Genomic DNA, 24,092 nt, shown 5'->3' with positions numbered 1-24,092 from the left:
TATGGCCTTCAAAACTATGATAGGTAGTGATAGGTAGTGAGGAGTGAAATCAAAAATGTATGCCCTTAGAAATCTTGAAGGCGGTGCTTGGTTTTCGGGGTCCTGTACGCGGCTAGACTCCCAAAAAGTCCCACACATGTGGTATTCCCGTACTCAGGAGAAGCAGCAGAATGTATTTTGGGGTGCAATTCCACATATAATCATGGCATGTGTGAGCAATATATAATTTAGTGATTTACTATCATATAGTATTTTTTTTTTTTTTTGTCATTATTCAATCACTTGGGACAAAAAAAATATTCAATGGATTCAACATGCCTCTCAGCAGTTTCCTTGGGATGTCTACTTTCCAAAATGGGGTCATTTGGGGGGGTTTTGTACTGCCCTGCCATTTTAGCACCTCAAGAAATGAGATAGGCAGTCATAAAATAAAAGCTGTGTAAATTCCAGAAAATTTACCCTAGTTTGTAGACGCTATGGGCCGAATTCAGAAAGATGATCGCATCTTTCTGCAGGCGTAACGCCGCTGTAACTTTGGGCGCAAGTTCCGTATGCAGGAAGAACTTTCGCCCTTAGTTACGGCGGCGTAACATATGTGTTGCGGCGTAAGCCCGCCTAATTCAAATGGGGATGTTGGGGGCGTGTTTTATTTAAATTTTACTTGACCCCACGTTTTTGAATTATTTTTTTTTGAACGGCGAATGCACCGTCTGTAAAATATCCCAGTGTGCATTGCTCCAAAGTACGCCGCAAGGACGTATTGGATTTGACGTGAACGTAAATGACGTCCAGCCCTATTCGCGAACGACTTGCGCAAACGACGTACAATTTTCAAAACTCAGCCCGAGAACGACGGCCATACTTAACATTCGCTACGCCTCATATAGCAGGGGTAACTATACGCCGAAAAAAGCCTAACGTAAACAACGTAAAAAAATGCACGGGCGGGACGTTCATTTCTGAATCGGCGTAAATACCTAATTTGCATATTCCTCGCGGAACTATACGGAAGCGCCACCTAGCGGCCAGTGTGATTATGCAGCCTAAGATACGACGGTGTAAGACACTTGCACCAGTCGGATCTTAGGGATATCTATGCGTAACTGATTCTCTGAATCAGGCGCATAGATACGACGGCCCGCACTCAGAGATACGACGACGTATCAGGAGATACGCCGTCGTATCTTGTTTCTGAATCCGGCCCTATAACTTTTGCAAAAACCAATAAATATACGCTTATTGCGTTTTTTTTTTTTTTTTTTTTTAACTAAAGACATGTGGCTGAATACATTTTGGCCTAAATGTTTGACTAAAATTTCGTTTATTCGATATTTTTTACTTTTTGTTATAAGAAAAATCCATATTTTTTCTAAATTTTTTGTTTTTTCCCGTTTATATCGCAAAAAATAAAGATCGCAGAGGCAATCAAATACCATCAAAAGAAAGCTCTATTTGTGGGAAGAAAAGGACGCAAATTTTGTTTCGGTACAGCATTGCATGACCGCGCAATTACCAGTTAAAGCAGCGCAGTGCCAAATTGTAAAAACACCTTTTGGTCCTTTAGCTGCATATTGGTCCGGGGCTTAAGTGGTTACATGTAACCATATTGCTACATTTAGAGGCTCCTCTAATTTTTTTTTTTATACTCAGTTGTGACATGATGCTACTCTTATATCAAGATATCACTTGTATATCAAGGCAAACATTATTAAAACATTTTGCTTGTCTTGCAAAATGCTCTCAAACCAAGGTTTTACTGTATAAACAGCATTAGGGTCCACCAATACCAACCACTGCCAACATACAGGACTAACATAAATCCAAGAGAGGGTCCTGTGTGGTCATAGAGGATACACAGTGACCAAGCTTAATAAATTAGAGTGTAAGGCTGCATTCACACCTGAGCGTAGGGCGTTCGGTAGTTTTTTCGGGCGTTTTTTTCGCGCGTATTCATGCTTATTTGCGCGTTTGCATACAGCGTCGTGCGACGTTTTTGTACTTCGGCGTTTCTTATTTTAGCCAATAGGAAAAATTATCATCTTTTCATCACTTGTTGCTATGTTGGTAGATTTTTTTTAATCTTCTGCATGGGCGACAAGTTATATTGATTAAAGCGACGAAACGCCCATAGCAAACGCCCGTTGTCGCGCGATACGCTCAATACGCGCGTTTCCCATTACTATCTATGGGGGAAAAAAAACGCTCAAATGCCGCTGTCGCGCGATTCGCGCGACAAAAAAAGGTCCGGGACTTGTTTGAGCTTCGCGCGACAGGCGTTTGGGCTTTCAGGTGTTCAGGTGTGAACAGTCACCATAGGGAATAATGTTAATTCTCCCCTCTGGCGTTTGTGAGCAGTGCGCTTCAGGCGTAAAAACGCCTAGGTGTGAATGGGGCCTTAGAATGGGGCAGCAAAGATATGTAAATAAATAAAATTGATGTGAATGAACAGTAGAAAAAGAGTTACTTACTTTACAAACGTGTATGTGTGTATGTGTATATGTGTGATCTATATTTTATATACACACACAGTGTGTGTATATAAAATATAGATCCTGTATAATACAAAATGTGATCTAATCCTTATCTAAGTCACAACAATAGACAAGCACAATGGGGCAGATTCACGTACAAATCTGTTCCGCTGCGGCGGCGTAACGTATCCCATTTACGTTACACCGCCGCAAGTTTACAGCGTAAGTGCCTGATTCACAAAGCACTTACCTGTAAACTTGCGGCGGCGTAGCGTAAATCCGCTCAGCGCAAGCACGCCTAATTCACATAGGGGCGGGCACCATTTAAATTAGGCGCGTTCCCGCGCCGAACGTACTGCGCATGCTCCGTCCGTAAGATTACCCGACGTGCATTACGCTAAATGACGTCGCAAGGACGTCATTGGTTTCAACGTTAATGGCGTCCAGCGCCATTCACGGACGACTTACGCAAACGACGTAAATTTTCAAATTTCGACGCGGGAACGACGGCCATACTTAACATTGGCTAGACCACCTAGAGGGCACCCTTAGTTTTACGCTGCGTATCTCGACAGAAACGACGTAAATTTAGAGTAACGGGTAAAGCGTACGTTCGTGAATCGGTGTAACGAGTCATTTGCATATTCTACGCCGACCGCAATGGAATCGCCACCTAGCGGCCGGCCTAGAATTGCAGCCTAAGATCAGACGGTGTAAGTCAATTACACCTGTCGGATCTTAGTGAGAACTATGCGTAACCTGATTCTATGAATCAGGCGCATAGTTACGACGGGCGGATCGCAGAGATATGACTGCGTATCAGGAGATATGCCGTCGTATCTCTTGTGAATCTGGCCAATGTGCTTAAGCTGATAACACACCCACAATTCTAATTTCTCATGCTAATAGCTCTTGTTGAAGTAATTAGTCTGGGTTCACTTACTTTTTCTCCAGCATGGTGAATCTTTAATGGGTTCAGTAAAGACACAAGAAATTAGAATTGTTTGTGTTATCAGCTTAAGGTAATTGTGTTTTTTGTCTTTTTTGTGACTTGGATAAAGATCAGATTTCATTTTATGGCAAATTTCTGGAGAAAAGCAGTTCATTCCACAGGGTTCACATATATTTTATTTTTATTTATTTTTCTTGCAACTATACAGAAAAATCCAGAGTGTTTTTTACTTTTGTGATCACATGCATATTTTTACACTTGATATAAACATACAGGACCTGAGATGACAAAACCGACATTTGACATGATTACTTGACATGCTCGTTATTGCAATTAGTGGCTTTTTCAGCCTGACCAGCAGCTATACTTCAGTTTTGTACAAAACATTTATATTGCCACCTGTTCCTTTAAATAATGAGTGCCCATCTTAACTAAACTAACAAATCTAACCCTCTCTTCTGTGGTGGCATGCTTAGATCCGACATCAACAGCCTGCAGTTGACATCCAGTGTTGTAAAACTTCTATCTCTGCCTGCATCTGCTCAGTGGACCCCTCTATGAGGCAAATTTTTTTTTATTTTTTGTGTCTCCTGTGTCCTGGAGACACAAGAAAAATGAGCCCCACAGACTTCTATGAGGCTTTATTGCGCAGGCACAGTTAGGAAAATAAGTTTTGGGCAGTTGGAAAGAATAGGGAAGGGTTTGACCTCCCTGTCAGATTTTTATTGTTGTCTGTGTTCCTACTAGGTAGCTTTACCTTCTCAGTCACTGACAGGGTAATGGGAAAATGTTGCAGCTGTCACCAGAACAGGAGTGGAAGGAAAATCTTCCAAAGGAGTCACCTGTTCCAGTGACAACTAGGAGAACAACTTACTTTGCCGTGATTTACGCTCCCTTTTCTGTATGCCTCTTCAGATTAAGGCTGCATTCACACCTGAGCGACAAAACGCCCGACGCCGGACGCTTCTGCCGCTAGAGGGGAGAATTCCCATTGCTGTCTATGGAGATGGTTCACATCTCATAGACGCTGAATGCCTGTCGCCTGTCGCGACATTGGCGTTTGCCCATTGACAGCAATGGAAAGACTTTGAAAAAAAAAAAAAAATTGAAAGTTTCACACCCGCGGCAAAATACGCCGCTACCGCCGAACGCGGCTGTCGCTCAGGTGTGAATGGAGTCTAAGACATGAAGGGAAATCTCCCCAATATTGCCAAAAAGCAAAAAATAAACTTACTGGGGTTTTTTACCTTGCCTGAGCCATCCATTTAATTAATTGGTATACAGATCAAATAATTACTTCATCTCCTGCAGATTTTGTAAGTTTGCCCACTTACAAAAATATTAAGGGTTTAGAATTGTTATTATAGGTGTATTTTAAATGAAAGAGACAGAATATCAACCAAAAATCCAGAAAAACTACATTATACAAATGTTGTACAGTGAATAAAATAAGTATTTGATCCCCAAGCAAAACATGACTTGGTACTTGGTGGAAAACCCTTGTTGGCAAGCACAGAGGTAAGATGTTTCTTGTAGTTGGTTACCAGGTTTGCACACATCTCTGGATGGATTTTTTTCCACTATTCTTTACAGATCTTCTTTAAATCCTTTAAGGTTTCTTGGCTGTCACTTGGCAACGCGAAGTTTCAGCTCCCTCCCATAAATTTCCGATAGGATTAAGGTCTGGAGACTGGCTAGGCCACTCCATGACCTTTTTTTAATGTTTTTTCGGAGCCAATTCTTTCTTGCCTTGGTGGTACGTTTTGGGTCATTGTCATGCTGGAAGACGCATCTTCAGTGTTTTGGCTGAGGGAAGAAGGTTTTCATCCAAAATTTTACAATGCATGGCCCCATCCATTGGCCCCTCAAAGTCGGCCTGTACCTTTTAGAAGAGAAACGGCCCCAAAGAATAATGTTTACATCTCCGTGCTTGACTGTTGCTGATGGTCTTGTAGCCCATTCCAGCCTTGTGCAGGTCTACAATCTTGTCCCTGACATCCTTTGACAGCTCTTTGGTCTTGCCCATGGTGGTGAGGTTTAGATGGAAGAAAGAGATTCTGTGGACAGGTGTCTTTTATACACATAACAAGTTGTCATTAGTAGCACCTTCTTAAATTGACAGGACTAATCTGTGTACCAAATGAGCAGAATTATTGTTGGTTGGTAGGGGGGTAAAATACTTTTTTTTTTTTTTTTTTAAGATATTTTTATTAGGTTTAAGACAAACCAACAAACAGAAAAACATACAAAAAAAACCCACCAGACAACCTGGTCATAAACGTTGGGCAATACACTCAAACATAGAAAAATAAACTGACATCAGTGCAAAATATAAAGTAGGCACAGTGGTAAAAGGCTCATACTTATTTTACTCACTGAACTGCAACTCAATTTATTCACCAACGCTGGATCCCGGGATTGCTGCGGCTTCATCTAGCCCACAGCATCACAGGCTAGCATTACCCTGATGCTACCTTGGGACCATGAGTGGTCCCCCCTCATCACATATACTCACCATTACCCCCACACTCTGTGTTAAGTTCGCATGTACCCCAACATGTGCTACTATTGGGCTCCTGCTCCCGGGACCCTCCTACCTACCTCCTTGCTATCAAGACAAGTAGGTCTTTCCACACATGTGTCCCCCCCTGGCTACCGTACAGGACCCTGCTTGGTTGCGCCCGCTGTCCTCCTCTGGCAGGATTTCTTTCGATTTGCCCCTGATGAATCGGTGTAAACACCCCCCCCCCCGGGGACCTCTATTTTGGTGTTGTAGATGGTTATCATCATTTTAATTTTGTATTCTCTTTTGTCTGTGTTTGAATAAAATGTATTTCTTGTTTTAAATATTTACTTTCATTCTTACCTTTGTATCAGTACCGTAACAGTCCTATTTGGCCCCCTCCTCTTCTTGGTTCCCTGGTTCGGAGACCTTATATCCAATTTTTCAATATTCTAATTTCAAGGATGATGGTACCTTTTACTATAGTATTTACATATCCTACTCCAGAGGCTCTCATTCAATTTATAACCTTTGTATCATGTTTTTTTTTTTTTGGTTGATATTCTGTCTCAATAATTTAAAATGCACATATATAACAATTATAAATCCTTCATATCTTTAAGTGGGCAAAGGTAAAAAATCAGCAGGGGATAAAATTGTTTTCACCACTGTATACTATAAGTGCACTTTGTCCAAAAGTGCACCTATTCTTTTATAGTATATGTGCAAACATTACCCCCAATGTACCTTCACACCACATTCTCATCTTCTAAAATATGTCATTGCACTATTTTTTTGGTTTCTTTTTACTTTGTTCATATAGTGAGAAAAAACTGTAATTACCCCCTGTAACAAAATCTCCAGCCCTGTTAAATTTCTGCAGGGACATCATCTAGAAGCTTAGACTGTTTTGTTGAAAGCATGCCCCCAGAACTACATCTACCCAAAGCCCTTTCCTTACACTTTGTGTGGATAGGTGCTCATAAGTCAAAGGTGTAGCATTGTTTTGTTGCAAAACCAAATAATGTTTGCATATGGAGCTCTGTGGACCAACAGGCAGGGTGAACAATGCTGGTTGGAATTTCACTGCAGAATCACAGGAAGTTAGGAGCACACTGGATTTCTGGTCAATTATCAGGTATTCTTCTGTACTTTTGTAGATACGTGTATTCCTTATAATTTTATGAAATAATTTTTTATGTGGATGTTAAATAAATTAACTGTAGTTTAACCCAGTAGTCTCTCCCTGATAAATTCTTTCAAATTCCTTATTTCACTCCCCCTTTAATTTTTCTGTACTTGTAGCTTTTTTAAATGGATAGGATATGGGGAAATGTGCATGTATGACCGAGGTGTACTAAATTTAGTTTTTCCCAATTCAATATAGGCTGATCAGATGAATATTATGAGATGGCAAAAATGGAACTGGGCAAACGCAACGCTGAAATTTATACAGTACTGTATATGTGAACTGTTCTACTAGGGTTAGAAAACTTCTAACCAAGTGAGCAGATTGTAGCCATTAATTCTAAATATTTTCTCAAAAAAAAAAAAATTGAACAACCTTCCCAACTCTACACTACATACAAGCATATGTATACCAAACAGTGTATCTATTCTCAAGCAATATATATATTTTTTTTCCTAAAGAATATTTTTTTTTTATTAAGTTCCTGGCAAAGCAAGGGAATGCAGCCAAATGTAGTACAATTAATATCGAGATAGGAATGAATAACAAACATCCAGAACAACAAGCAGGTAACACTGACTATGTTTCAACCAAAAGAATGGGGTGTGGGTTGAAATCCAACAGCAAACAGTTGCCAGGTCTAAGTGACCACTTGAACAGTCACAGAAGTAAAACAAGTCCGTTCTGCTGCATTGTGTCAACTTATAAGTCAAGCTGGGTTCCAGTATCGAGTACTGGGAAGTACAGTGCCAGCTGAAAACGTTTCTAGAAGAGACTGGAACCACAACGGTTAGATGGCACTTTTATTTCAGAGTGTAACAGAGAAGAAAGGGAAAAAAATTAAAGTGAGAAAAATTATGAATTGGATAGAAGAGGAGGGGAAAGTAAGGGAGGGGTGGCGTCCGATGGGAAGGAGCGCCCGTGCAGAGCAAGTTTGGCATGTTCGGGTACACCGGTTAGTTGAGGAAGGGTAATAATTTTGGTGATGTCGAATTCCATCCATGTAAACCACAAGTCTCTAAATTTGGTGTAGTCTTCGTTGCCAAGAACAAGCAGCTCTTCCATCCTCTTTGTGTGGTTCAATTCAGTGGTTAATTACTTAATTGAAAGGACTGTAGAGGTTTTCCAAAAAGCAATCATGTTCTACATTGCAGCTTACCAGTCCTTGGCTGTGCTGGTTACATTTAGTTTTTCTGTTTTTCAGGCTTTTTTCTCTTTTTTTTTTTTTTTTCTCTCACCTGGGGATTCTTCCAGTAACACACTTCATGTCCTAGGGCACAGGTGTCAAACACAAGGCCTGTGGCCGAATCCAGCCCTCCAGGCCATTTCATGTGGCCCTCGCACCTCCTCTGCAGCTGCAGGAGAACTCCAGCCCTCCTCTGGTTCTCCTCCAGACCCTTACTTTCTGCTTTCAAGCAATGCATCCAGCTTCTTCCCAGCAGCAGCATAAGGAAAGGGGGTGCACTGTGATGTAAGGGAGAGTGGGGGGACTCAATTTCTGATGGTGGGGTGGCTCTTGAATCTAATGTAAGGGGAGGGGATGCGCTGGACATCTGATATTACAGTTACAACCGGCCCTTTTGAGGGCAATCATAATGCTGATGCGGCCCACGATGAGTTTGACACCTCTGTTTTAGGGGGGACAGCGCTTACTGCATTGCATCTATGGAGCAGCAGTGTTGCCATCTTAGGACAGGAAATGTAGGACTACAGAACACTCCCCCCTCTCTTCTTATCAATAACCAGGGGTGTTTTAATAGGCCATAGAAATAGCTTGGAACAATGTAATTGATAAGATTTCGGCACAGTCGGACCACAGTAAGCTATCAGCTCGTAAGATTTCTGGCATGGATCCACAGTTATTTATTTTGTGCACTTACTAAAGAGGTATAACATTTTCATTAATATATTTAACAGACTAAATAAAGCTAATAAAATAAGTTCGACATTAGGGTTTACGTACATAAAAGCAGAAATAGGCTTTTTCCTGTATAAAGCCTTATCAGAATGTTGCATATTATGAGTAGTTCAAAGCTGTGAAGACAATAAAGAAATAGTAGGTTACAGAGGATAGAGAGACTAAAGAGAGAGTGTTTGAAATGCAGGGTTGTGAAGAACTTATGGAGAACAGAAGAATCAAGTAAGAAAAGAGAGCAATATGTTCTATTTGTGATGCATCATCATTTTTTAGCTTTGATATCAAGTATCAATGGTTTACACGTTTGTATTAAGATAAATCGGGATAGTTCATGAGATGGCCTGAAATTCTTGTTGGGGTCACTTGGCATTGCAACTGCAAGCTGCCTATTTCAATTGTTGTGTAAAACCCATGTCTTTCAAAAAAAACTTTTAAAGTCATTAAAAAAAAAGGCTAATTGGTAGATATGTACTAGACAAACTGGATTAGAGGAGTGGATTGGGCACACTGCCAGTGTACTTTAAGAGCTTTGATCATCTTTAATCGGAGACAACAGGGTATCAAAAGCAGAATGAAACAATGGATTAAAGCTCTAGAGGTAGACTAGGTTGCCCTGATCGGCTTGCCTATTGATGAAAGCTGATTGAAAGTGGATGAAACTGCTGTATGCACCGAGCATTGTTTACCTATTCCATAATGTTGCGTTGCAATTATAAACAATTTAACATGTTGTTCCTCTTTTGGACATCTGTACATAGTTGCCTATATTTGCCTAGAAAACAAGTTTATGTGTCTTACACATTCTCTTTTTTGTAGATCGAGGTCCAGACTTACAGTCTCCTTCTAGTGATTTACCCCAGCAGCCTTCCCATAGTCCTGAACTGAAAGACACATCCTAAACATGTCTAACTTTAGAGTACGGAGGGCATTTTTTTTCCTGCATAAAAGCTGGACAGCAATACAGAAGTCTAAGAAGATTTGGACAACGGGACTGGCCATTTACTGCCTGCTAGAGTGTGGAGAAACTGCTTATGTGAGAGCCGGGGGAAACCAAGAATGTTTTCAGAGACTCTCACCTTCGAAGATCAGTGCGTGAAGCTGTTTTTGGTGTTTACATCCAGTTGTTAAGAGCAAACATTTTGCAGAAGGAAAAAAAAAAAAACACTGGACACTAAGAATCTAATGCGTGATGTATATCCGCATGTATGTATGTGTGTATTTATAACCTGTGCATATTTATTTATACAGTACACTACTGTGTTCATTTGGTAGCACTTATTCATTGAATATAGACTTTCTATGTTCTGTGTTTGTTTTGTTGCAAAAAATAGTACTGTGGAACAAAGTTGGACTTTTATTCTCTGCTGCTGAAAATGTAAAAGTACGTTGGAAAGGAGTAGTCCAAAGCTGTGAAGACAATGAAGAAATAGTAGGTACAGAGGATAGAGAGACTAAAGAGAGAATGTTTGAAACGCAGGGTTGTGAAGAACTTCTGGAGAACAGAAGAATCAAGTAAGAAAAGGGAGCAATATGTTCTATTTGTGATGCATCATCATTTTTTAGCTTTGATATCAGTATCACTGGTTTACAAGTTCGTATTAAGATAAATCGGGATAGTTCATGAGATCGCCTGAAATTCTTGTAGAACAAGAGAATGGCATTTTAATACCTGTGGCACACAACAAAAAATGAAATCTTGGTTTTCTATAGCTGGCAGGATAGAATTCTACAACCCAACATACTTAAAGGGGTTGTAAAGGTACAATTTTTTTCCCCTAAATAGCTTCCTTTACCTTAGTGCAGTCTTCCTTCACTTACCTCATCCTTCGATTTTGCTTTTAAATGTCCCTCACTTCCTGTACTTCTGTCTGTAACTCCACACAGTAATGCAAGGCTTTCTCCCTGGTGTGGAGTGTCGTGCTCGCCCCCCTCCCTTAGACTACAGGAGAGTCAGGACGCCCACTAACACACAGCTCCTTTCTCTATCTGCAACGTAGAGAGCGTCCTGACTTTCCTGTAGTCCAATGGAGGGGGCGAGCACGACACTCCACACCAGGGAGAAAGCCTTGCATTACTGTGTGTAGTTACAGACAGAAGAACAGAAAGTGAGGATTTCTCAGAAGAAATAAGAACATTTAAAAGCAAAATCTAAGGATGAGGTAAGTGAAGGAGGACTGCACTAAGGTAAAGGAAGCCATTTAGGAAAAAAACATTGCACTTTTACAACCCCTTTAAACCTATAGCTTCTTCATTTATTTAGGAAAGCTTTCAAATTCATATAGCCATGTGCTCTAACTAACTTTTTTTTTTTTTAAACCTTTTTTAGGTGCATTCCTAAAGTAGCAAGTTGTATAACCAGGTTGACTTGATTTCAGTTTTAAATTCTTACAGAAAAGTTGGACCAAATATAATTGCAAAATGTTGTACAATAAACGTTCTAAATGTGTCAGGGGGGATGAGAGCCATATAAAGCATTTCAGTCTTACCTCCTGTAATCTATTAATGCTATAAAGTGAATACACAATTTTAGTGTGCACCAAAAAGGCAGAGAATGATCATGGCTTTAGGGTTATTGTGGATTGATGGTTATTTCTAAGCTAACTATTTTCAACATCTACATCAGTGGTCATCAACCCTGTCCTCAGGGCCCACTAACAGGCCAGGTTTTATGTATTACCTTGGGGAGATGCAGACTAGAATACTGCAATCACTGAGCAGCAAATTAGATCACCTGTGATGTATTTTGTTTATCTTGCAAATCTGGCCTGTTAGTGGGCCCTGGTTCATGACTACTGATCTACATAATTTCCTACAAACCAAACCGTGGGCAGCAATCCTTTATTATTTTTTGGCAATTTTTTGTAAGGAACAAGACATGGTACTCAAATGTTTATCAGCATTGGGCACTGTTGGCCCACATACAATAATTTATTGTAGGCATACTTGCACATCGTTACAGTATTTTATTCTAATCAAGGCTAGCAAAAAAAAAAAAAAATTTAATGAGGTGATGCAGTGATTGCCAAAAGTTGTGTCCTTCCTTGGTACAACTTTCAATCTCTTTTTACTTAGGGTGCACCTAATTGTAATAACATCCCACTTTTGGGTTCATGCTTGGATGTTTAATCACTATTCTGATTCTTAAAAATCCTGAGGATCCCAAAAGGTGGATACTGGCTAAGCAAATATAGCTGATCAATGTAAGCACACCTGTCAGTGGTAAATGGTTTATTTCAACACTCTAACTGATAAATCTGCAAGGGAGCTTGTTCTGTTGAAAAATAAAAGACTTGCTTACTGGATTATCAGATCAAAGTAAAAGAAAGAAAGCCTAAGGCCGGGTTCACACTACTGCGATTTGGATGAAGAATCTCTGCATCCAATTCGCAATAGCAGGAGAATGGGAATCGCTCTCTATGGAGCCAGTTCACATATCTCCGATGTGGCTCCAGTGGGAATTTGTACAGGAGCCCTGTGCGTCTTTTGGTCAGTTTTAGGTCCGAATTCAGCCCACAAATTTGGGCTGAAATCGGACCTGAAACGGTGAACCAGGACGCACTGGACCCCTGTTGGGTGCTGCATCGGGATTGGGTGTGAACGGGGTCTGAAAAAAAAATATCTAAGAATTGGTAAGCTGCAAAATAATAAATCTGTTTTTGGGTTTAAAGCAGAGTTCCACTCAAAAATAGAACTTCCGCTTTTCGGAACCCTCCCCCCTCCGGTGTCACATTTGGCACCTTTCAGGGGGAAGGTGGTGCAGATACCTGTCTGAGACAGGTATTTGCACCCACTTCCGGGAATACAGTACTGCCGCAGCCACACCCCTACCCGCAGCCCCCGCTGTCTTCTGGGAAACACACTGTTCCCAGGAGAGAGCGGGGACCAGTGGCGGCGCGCCGCGCTACTCGTGCATTTGCAGTAGGGAACCGCACAGTGAAGCCGCAATGCTTAACTTCCCGATTCCCTCACCGAGGATGGCGGCAGGTGCAGCCGGGGGACGATCGATTGCTCGTCCTCGTCTGCCGACATCGTGGGCGCACTGGACAGTTAAGTGTCCATATTTTAAAAGTCAGAAGCTGCAGTATTTGTAGCTGCTGGCTTTTTAAAAAAAAAAAAAACATTTGGGCAGAACCTTTACTTTAATACTGCTTTAAAATGTATTTCTGATTACAGACTTATCTTTTGTGTCCTAGGTACAGACTAAATAGGCCATGTACGGCTAAATGGCAGCATTTTAGTTGCTGTATGTATAAACCAGCATAACCGACATGAAACAATTTAGATAAGTGAATTGACAATCCTGGCTCATCAATCAGAATCAGTATTTGTTGGTGCAAGCCTTAGTAGTTTAAAAAAAAGCCTTAACCAACCCTTTTTTGAAAAATACGTTTACTGTAGTGTCTACATACATTACACTTGGGAACAATGATTGTTCGGAACTGGCAAAAGTATTAACTAGAGATAAAAGAACAGTTAAAACTCTGCCTCATTGTTGCTTCATTGGATCCATTCAAATAATTAATTTCACCAGATTCCGAATTGTCCACCTTTTCTAAATAACATTAGCCCAGCACACCAGGTTTACAGGGTGATAAACTCATACTAAGAGGACTGTGAGAATGCGTGTCTCCTGTTATGTCACTACAAAATTCTACGTTCTTCAGAATCAGGTGGGTGGGAGATTTAAAGAGGACTAAAATACAAATGGGATGAAACTATGAGGCAATGGGATCTTCACTGCTGCATCAATGGGGCCCCCAGGAGTATTCACAAAATTATGATGGGGGGGGGGACTGTGTGGCTTTGACCAAACAGATAAACAGTCCTTAGGAACAACAGATGTTCGCTTTATTAAAAGTGAAAGTATAAGAAGTGTGAAAGTGTAATAATTTATATTAAAGTTTTTTTGTGAAAAAAAAAAGTTGCATTGCTTGATTATTTTATAATCGGAAACTTTTAAATGAATGTACAAAAAAAAAAAAAGCCTGGCAAGCAGCAAACTAAATAAAGAGTTAAGGATGAAGCCATGGGGCTTTACTCTTCATGATCCCATACCTGGTCATTTTGTTAATTAAAATAAAATGTATATTACAGTAAAACCTTGGATTGCAAGCATAATTAGTTCCCGAAACATGCTTGTAATTCAAAGCACTTGTACAGTATATCTAAGCGACTTTCCCCATAACAAATAATGGAAACTCGGATGATTCGTTCCACAACCGTTTATTCATAAATCCTTCAGTTTATAGTCCATTTAAAAAGATTATAGCAATGTGACCGGGTTGTGTAACCATAAAATGTCCATACACACATGGAAACCTCCACAAGGGGATTAGAAGCAAACTCCAGCAGAAGTTACAGAGTATAAAAGAGAAGACAGGCGCCTCTAAGTGTAGCAATATGGTTACATTTAATGAAGGTATAACATTTAGAAACTCACATGGTTGATGATTAACCACTTAAGTACTGGAAGGATTAGCCCCCTTCATGATAAGGCCATTTTTCGCGATACGGTACTGTGTCGCTTTAACTGGCAATTTGTCCTTTTTTTTTTTCCCCACAAATACAGCTTTCTTTTGGTGGTATGTGATCACCTCTTCTTCCTTTTTTTTTATTTTCTTTTTTTTTGCGCTATAAACAAAATAGAACTGACAATTTTGAAAAAAAAAAAATATATATATTTACTTTTTGCTATAATAAATATAAAAAAAAGTTGAAAAACTAATTTCTTCATCATTTTAGGCCAATATGTATTCTGCTACATATTTTTGTTAAAAAAAAAAAATCGCAATAGACATATATTGATTGGTTTGCTATAAAAGTTGTAGCGTCTACAAAATAGGGAATAGATTTATGGCATTTTTATTTTTTTTACTAGTAATGGCGGTGATCAGTGATTTTAAGCGGGATTGTGGCAGACAGATCACAGACACTTTTTTTGGGGCCATTGCTAAAAAAATGCACTGAATACTGTATAAATGACGCTGGCAGGGAAGGGGTTAACACTAGGGGGCGATCAAGGGGTTAAATGTGTTTTTAACTGGGGGGGGGGGAGTGGACTGACGTAGTAGAGAGAGATCGCTGTTCCTAATTACTAGGAACAGACTATCTTGCTCTACTCCCCTGACAGAATGGGGATCTGTTTGTTTACACTGGTAGATGCCTGTTCTGTGGAGCGATCGTGGGTGGGCGACGGCCATCAAGTCCACCAGACCTGCTGATTGGCTCCCCCGCTAGCGAATGTGCACGTGCCCACAGATTGCCGTGTACGCGCCTGACGTACAATGATGGCGATTTGAGCAGCCGAGCCTACCTTGCTGGTCGGCAAGGGGTAAAGGAGGCACATCTACAGTAAGTATGCAGTCATCCAGGGCAAAGCTGTTCACATATAGACCATACCCTGCACCGCCAGCTCTCACCGCTGCCAGTCTGCAATCGTGACTGGGAAGACTACCGTGCAGTAGAGTGATCTGAAAGTGAGGCTTAAAGAGCTTGTGGAGCGCAGCATGGAAGGGACGGCAGTATAGACAACGGTCTATTATGTGCCTCTATTATTCATCAACCATGTGAGTTGCTAAATGTTGTACCTTCATTAATTGTAATCATATTGCTACACTTGTGCCGCATACACACGGATGGAATTTCCAACAATAATTGTTCGATGTGAGCTTGTTGTCGGAAAATCCGACCGTGTGTATGCTCCATCGGACATTTGCTGTCGGAATTTCCGACAACAAATGTTTGAGAGCTGGTTCTCAACTTTTCCAACAATTCCAATCGTCTGTAGACAATTTGACGCATGCTCGGAATCATTAAACTTCATTTTTCTCGGCTCGTCGTAGTATTGTATGTGACTGCGTTCTTGACGTTCGGAATTTCCAACATTTGTGTTACCGTGTGTAGGCAAGACAAGTTTAAGCCAACATTCCGTCTGAAAAAAATCCACAGTTTTGTTTTCGGAATGTCTGATCGTGTGTACGCGGCATTAGAGGCATCACCTCTTCTCTTTTATGTAGTGAAAATGTATAGTGTATAGTGTCCAGTAGTCCGGTTAGATAATTAATATCTTAGATGTTAGTACAATGACTATAAATTACGTTGTTTCGCAGCAACACACCGATTCTCCAGAGAACACAAATTTAATTAACTTCCAATGACATACAAAGTCCAAAGTCCACAGACGATACAAAGATCCAACAGAGTATAATTCAGAATCCCATCTTTTCCTAGACCTGTGCTATATTCATCATAGAGTGACAAGACTAGAAAGAATGCCAACTTGACTGCCTCAAATACTGGTCTCACCTTGGAGGTGGGGTGGGGGGGGGGGGGGTCAACCAAATGTTCCCATTGAATGAATACCCCACAAGTCTAATTACCATCAATAAATACTTCCTTATGTTTGTAAGGAAATACCAGGCCATCTCACACACCTAGGTCGTCTTAGATAAGATTAACACATCAAAGGATCTTCTGTACCTTTTGATATGTGTCGTTTGGCCACAAGATTTGGTCAGCAAACACCTTTTGATGTGTAACCTTGAAATCTGGCCTGTATATGCTGGACTCATACAATATATATATATATAACATAATATTTTAAATACCTACACATCTATATTAATATTACAACATATTCCCCCACCATCTGTTGCGCCTACTACGCAGACTTATTCCATTTATCCCCAAAGAAGACGTAGCAGTCGTGGTGGGAACAATCGTGAATTCCAGACTGGACTATGCAAATGCCCTTTACCTCGGACTCCCAAAGTACCAAATCTCTCGTCTGCAAGTCGTACAAAATACGGCCGCCAGACTTGTGACTGGGAAAAAAAAATGGGAATCAATCTCACCTTCGTTGAGAACCCTTCACTGGCTGCCAGTAAAAGACAGAATTGCATTTAAAGCACTCTGCCTGACACATAAGTGCATCCATGGGAAGGCTCCGCAATATCTTTGCGACAAGATAGAACCTCACAATTCGAATCGCGTTCTGCGATCCACCGACCAAAATCTGGTCAGGGTACCAAAAACCAAATACAAGTCCAAAGGAGAAAGAAGGTTTGCTTTTCAGGGTCCTAGACTATGCAACGCTTTACCAACCAGCATTCGGTTGGAGGAAAACCACCTGACTTTCAGAAGACGAATCAAAACTCTGCTCTTTTGATGTCATGAGACACGAACAACTAGCGCCCAGAAGCGATTCAGTTCGCATGCGCCGCGCTTTATAAGTTTTTCATTCATTCATTCATTCACTTGAGTCGGTTCTAACTACTAGAACTGACTCATAATTCAAACATTAAACGTCATTATGGTTTGAGGTACTGTATGCTTTACAATGGCTCATATAAAATATTAAGTTGAGACTGGTTACATCTCTCTTCACTAACCTCTAAAATATCCCCATGAAACAGTTATTAGATAATATAACTTTAGACCATGACTGGAAAAGGATTCAGTAAACATTCGTGGCCAGTATAGCTGTTAGGCCTAATTTCAAAGATTGCTCCTTGTTTTGTAAATCACATCACGATCTTGAATATTCTGCAGAAACAAGCTGATGTCACAGTCCATTCTGACTTCACATGTCTCACCATCTCACTGAAAGTAAAGCTTGGTATGTTTTGGGAGGTCCAATCCACATAAGTCCAGCATTCTCTCATCTCCAGGCTCAAAGTTTTAATTTTTAAAGATGCTTTTACACAAACACCAGCAATTCCTGAAATTCTTCCATCTTCCATCTTTGTAGTAAGAAGAACCATTAATGTATCAGCAGTCCCTTTCAAGGTCAAAAAGGTTTGGAGAAATTCTGTGCTGCAAACTATTTCCTTGCACTTGACACCTTCAATCATTAAAGCGGAGTTCCGGCCACAATTTCACTTTTTAAATATAAATACCCCTGTAATATACAAGCTTAATGTATTCTAGTAAAGTCTGTAAACTAAGGTCCGTTTTGTTAGGTTGTTACAGCATTTAGACACTTTATAAAATAGAAATTGACTGGGGCCATCTTAAGTGTGGGCATCATGAAGCCAGACTGTATGACTTCCTGGATTTCAGCCTTGCAGATCTCGCACATGCTCAGTGCTGCACAAGCAGTGTAATAGGTTTCAGATCAGGTTTCAGCACCTGTACTGTCCAAGTCACATGATTCTTCGAGACTGGGGAGTGCACAGACTCCTGGAAAGTTACACCCACTACATTCCCAGGAGTCTGTGCGGTGTAGGTTAAGCACCTAGGTGCAGGAAGTGGGAAGATTAACTATTCTGTCTAGCAACAACACTTTGAAGGCATCTAAAAAAAAAAAAATTTTCTTAAAGGACTAATGACATTTTTTTAAAACTACTGATGTAATGTTATATTTATGGGTGGAACTCTTTAATCCACCAATCAGGACACTTGGTTCCTTTAACATCAATATTCAGAATTTGTTGATTTCCAGCAACAATTTGCTTTCGTAATGTGCTGTAGGCCGAAACCCTTGTTGCCTTTAATAGAGCTGTTTTGTATCATTCAGTCCATAATTCCACCAGAATGGTATACCAACATATATGTGTATATATATATATATATATATATATATATATATTCCCCCATGCGATGGTTTAGAGCAGACCTGGACAAACTACGGCCCGGCGGACCTTTTAATCCGGCCCCCGGGCAGTGTTGCCAATAGGGTTGTCCCGATACCGATACCAGTATCGGTATCGGTACTCGTACTCCCGCTAATACCCCCGATACTAAAATAGAATACTTGCCCCCCCCCCCCGCCGCCGAAACCGCCGCTGCCACGTTAATCACCGCGGCGGGGAACATTACAGACAGCGTTCGTTTGAACAGCTGTTTTCCCCGCCGCGCATAGACACTCCCCCTTGGACGGATCTGTCCAATCGCGAGCAAGGGGGAGTCACATAAACACTCCCCCTTGCTCGCGATTAGACAGATCCGTCCAAGGGGGAGTGTCTATGCGCAGCGGGAAAAACAGCTGTTCAAACGAACGCTGTCTGTAATGTTCCCCGCTGCGGTGATAACAGTAGGTACGGGGGACAATGGCTGCTGTATGGGGGACAATGGCTGCTGTACGGGGGACAATGGCTGCTGTACTGGGGACATGGCTACTGTACTGGGGACATGGCTGCTGTACGGGGGACATGGCTGCTGTACGGGGGACATGGCTGCTATACGGGGGACATGGCTGCATTTGGGGACACATTTAAAAAAAAGTATCGGTATTCGGTATCGGCGAGTACATAAAAAAAAGTATCGGTACTTGTACTCAGTCCTAAAAAAGTGGTATCGGGACAACCATAGTTGCCAACCGTCCGTAGAATTACGGACAGTACGTAAATAAAAGGCACTTTTTCCCTGTTCGTAAAAGTCCGTAATAAGGGAAATGTGCCCGTAAAAAGATCCGAATGTGAGCCGCATCGCAGGCAGCGTCTAGTCCTCCTACATTATGCATAGCCTCGCCCTCTCTGACCGCCCAGCCCACCACCACCCGCCGCGCAGCCAATTATCAAAGCGCATTTTCGCGCTAACACTGCTGCCAGCCTATTCAAAAGAGCAGCGCGGGGAAACTGAGGAACATCGTAGAATGTGTGGACTCTGTGGAGAGCGGCACCGGCGGGATAGCACACAGCAGCAGATGTAGTGGACACACTGCAGACGCACCCCCACTGTGACGGAGTGGACTGAGTGAAGGCAGACGGAGACCGACCAGTGCGCCTGCCTGCCTGCTCTGCCTGCCCGACTGACTGACTGTAGCAGTCGGCCAGCCGCCATGCTGGTGCCCGGACCTGGAGTGGACCCTGGTCTCCACTCTCTTCGTTGGAGTAGGACTCCTCGCAACGCCTGCTGCCTGCCCTCAGTGCCACTGCCCTGGGCTTGTCTGGTGAGTCCTCCTCAGTCCAGCAGCAGAGTGTGAAGTGCTATCCTACCTAGACATCATCAGTATGCTGTGTCCTCCTCCTGTGCCCCTTTCACCTCTCCACAGGTCAGATCTGTGGAGAGGTGAAAGGGGCACAGGAGGAAGACACAGCATACTGATGATGTGAAGAAGTGATATGATAATTTATTTGCAGCCTCTGTGCCATGTCCCCAGCCTCTGTCCCCCCCGTGTCATGTCCCCGGCATCTGTCCCCCTCCTGTGCCATGTCCCCAACGTCTGTCCCCCTCCTGTGTCATGTCCCCAGCGGCTGTCCCCCGCCTGTGTCATGTCCCCAGCCTCTGTCCCCCTCCTGTGTCATGTCCCCAGCCTCTGTCCCCCTCCTGTGTCATGTCCCCAGCCTCTGTCCCCCTCCTGTGTCATGTCCCCAGCTTCTGTCCCCCTCCTGTGTCATGTCCCCAGCCTCTGTCCCCCTCCTGTGTCATGTCCCCAGCCTCTGTCCCCCTCCTGTGCCATGTCCCCAGCCTCTGTCCCCCTCCTGTGCCATGTCCCCAGCCTCTGTCCCCCTCCTGTGTCATGTCCCCAGCTTCTGTCCCCCTCCTGTGTCATGTCCCCAGCCTCTGTCCCCCTCCTGTGTCATGTCCCCAGCCTCTGTCCCCCTCCTGTGCCATGTCCCCAGCCTCTGTCCCCCTCCTGTGCCATGTCCCCAGCCTCTGTCCCCCTCCTGTGCCATGTCCCCAGCCTCTGTCCCCCTCCTGTGCCATGTCTATAACAAGTACTCGTACCAGTTGTCCAACAATGATATTTACTGCTTTTTATAAAGAAATACAATTGATTTTATGCAGTATTGAGTTTAGCCTTTTGGCCCGGCCCTCCAAAATATTTTTAGTTTCTCATGTGGCCCCATCGAAAAAATAATTGCCCACCCCTGGTTTAGAGTATCAGCTTGACATCAGTGTTTATCAGATCTTCTGTGCAGACAAATCAGCAGTGGAAATTATTGCCAGTATTTTTTATGAAAGGTGTCTTTCTATGGATATATGTGTCACAGCCTTCAGCATATTCTAAATAACTGATTCAACAATGTTTCAAATCATGATTAGAGTGATGAATTTCACTCACCCCTCTTATAAATTTAGGAAAACCACCCAACCTACTATAATTTATGCTATGCCCAGCCATCGTGCTGCATCACCTCAGAGGTCAAATCTATTGATATCAATATGCATTATGTCATATGTACAGATGTTATAAGATAATTTTAGGTTTAAATGCTTCGCTCTGGTTTTAAGATTAAGTTCAAGGAATAAAACATGAATATAACATAATAAAAAAGCATCAGGGGAAGGGAGGAAATGAAAAAATGGGGCGTTGGGTAAGTCCATTAATAAAAAAAAAAAAAAATGGAGAAAAAAAATTTGAATGTTCAAAAAAAAAAAAAAAAGGTCCATTGCTTGATGAATATTGAGAAAGTGTCCATGATATTGTCCATTCAGAGTTTCTCCCCCACTAGTCAACAATTACTCCAACTATTCACATGCAAACACGTATCTCCAGCAATGTACCTGAAAGACAAAAACTCTCAGACAAAAACTCATTAGCAAGGACCTTAAACAAATAACTATTTACATGTTTACACTTTAAAGCTAATTCACCCCCACTGCTATAGAAGTGTCATTTTCATTCAAAAACATATCTGTACCATTCAACTGTTCTAATAGTGTGTAATATTCTATTTTCATCTTATCATACTCAATCTTCAGGTGGTCATATTTCTGTTTTAACTGAGGAAATGGTATCCAGGTCTTTTTCTTAATATTATTTTGGTCAGCTCTGTTTTTCATGTTAATATCACTTATGTTTGACCCAGAGTTTCCCCTTTTGATGTGATCATTAGATATTATCTTCTGATCTTTCTGTTCAGTGTTTGTCCTAAACAATGTGACTACATCAATTCTGACAGATTGCTCATTTGACTTTCTCCATAAATGATCTGCTCTCAATAATACATCTTTTAAATCATGAGGATTCGGGGTAACTAATAAAATATTTTGTTTGATATCTTCATGCAAAGCATCTAGAAACATACTGATATGTATCGAGCCTCCACGTTCAAATGCAAGATTATTACCAACCAACAATTCCATAATAGTATATATCCTGTGCGACAATTCATAGGGAGATTCACCTAGCATTTGTTGTACCTTCCCATGAATCGTAACATCGGAACGCACTCCGTACAGAACACATAATAATTCCAGTAATATGTCCCTTGTCCTCAGAGGCTGAAGACAGATTTTTCTACGTCAGATGGGTTGATATTGTACAAATCTATGACATTCTGCAAGTCACAAAACCAATTTAAAAATCTGTTTAAATCATGGCAGTGAACCATTCCTATTTCTTTAAGAATTGCATCTAGTTCTTTTGGTTTCAAATGTTTCATTACAAGCTGAACTTCACCTGTATTATCATTATTGTTGTTATAAACTGTGGTGGTCACAGTGGGTGCGGCTGGCAATGAATTATCAGATTTAATATGAGGTTCTGTTTCATTTGATAGAAAGTTTGTATTTTGCTGCAGATTGCTTAATCCAAGATTTGATGCACATCTGCATTCCTGAGATCTCTTCTCGAATTCCATAATTCTTAATTTTAATCTCTCATTTTCCTCTGATAATTCATCACAACATTTAGATTTCTCAAGCAAATAGTAACTGCATGCAATTTTAAATTTACTGTTTCAGTTTCTGATTGGTTTTGTAACCTCTGACAAATCTTATGGCTATTATCAACTGCACTCCGTAACTGCGCAATTTCCTCAACTTTATCAATTAAAGAACTTTCCATTTTTAAACAGCAAGATAACAAGCCCTGCACAATACAACCTTTTCTTTTACTTTCTGAAATATTGCTATCTAAAGCATTTTCCTCTAAAAATTCCTTCATCATAGTCCACGTCTGCTTACATTTTTCTGGAATTTCAGAAAAATGCTTAACGCTTAACACATTTTAATACCCATCTGTTAACTTTATCAGAACTGACATTAGCTTCACACTGAGTAAGCATTTTGACTATAGTACTAATAATTTAAAAAAGGAAATATTTTACTCACCGCATTTGAAGCTCCACCTTGCCAGTTCCGGTCTTCTAGTACACGGAAGTCTTTTCTTTCTTCAGTTTCCAGTCTCCAGAGAAAAATTCTGGGGTTCCAAACTTGTTTAGTCTTGTAAATCAGACTCTCTTATGTCACAACCAGACATTAGAGTCACAGCACAGTTCTTGGGTCTCCATCAGACTTCTGTCCAACTCACAGGATTGCTATCATCACCGGCTTCTGTAACTAAGTCCTGAAAATGCGCTTCTGGTCACTTGAACGGCACCAATGTAGTTAAAATGTATAGTGTATAGTGTCCAGTAGTCCGGTTAGATAATTAATATCTTAGATGTTAGTACGATAACTATAAATTAAGTTGTTTCGCAGCAACTCACTCCAGGTTCTCCAGAGAACGCAAATTTAATTAACTTCCAATAACATACAAAGTCCAAAGTCCACAGACGATACAAAGATCCAACAGAGTATAATTCAGAATCCCATCTTTTCCTAGACCTGTGCTATATTTATCATAGAGTGACAAGACTAGAAAGAATGCCAGCTTGACTGCCTCAAATACTGGTCTCACCCTGGAGGTGGGGGGGGGGGTCAACCAAATGTTCCCATTGAATGAATACCCCACAAGTCTAATTACCATCAATAAATACTTCCTTATGTTTGTAAGGAAATACCAGGCCATCTCACACACCTAGGTCGTCTTAGATAAGATTAACATATCAAAGGATCTTCTGTACCTTTTGATATGTGTTGTTTGGCCACAAGATTTGGTCAGCAAACACCTTTTGATGTGTAACCTTGAAATCTGGCCTGTATATGCTGGACTCATACAATATATATATATATATATATATATATATATATATATATAACATAATATTTTAAATACCTACACATCTATATTAATATTACAACATGTTATACTCAGTTGTGACGTGATACTACTTGTTTATCAAGATATCGCTCGTTTATCAAATCAAAATGTATTTTAAAAAAAATGTGCTAGTCTTGCAAAACACTCGCAGACTAAATTACTCTCAATCCAAGGTTTTACTGTATTT

At 41.1% G+C, this 24,092-nt stretch overlaps 1 protein-coding gene across 1 annotated transcript in view; it reads left to right on the top strand.

Annotated features, from left to right (window-relative positions):
* LOC120927334 (cAMP-dependent protein kinase inhibitor beta-like) overlaps positions 1-10,195 on the top strand; it is a 70,112-nt gene extending 59,917 nt beyond the window's left edge. The window contains exon 3 of the mRNA XM_040337928.1: positions 9,850-10,195. Coding sequence (XP_040193862.1) covers positions 9,850-9,932 — 83 coding nt within the window. The 3' untranslated portion in view covers positions 9,933-10,195. The remainder of the gene's footprint in view (positions 1-9,849) is intronic.
* Positions 10,196-24,092: the final 13,897 nt, after the last annotated feature.

This window comes from Rana temporaria, chromosome 2 (assembly GCF_905171775.1).
Source record: "Rana temporaria chromosome 2, aRanTem1.1, whole genome shotgun sequence".
NCBI lineage: Eukaryota > Metazoa > Chordata > Amphibia > Anura > Ranidae > Rana > Rana temporaria.
This window is presented reverse-complemented; position numbering and strand designations above follow the sequence as displayed.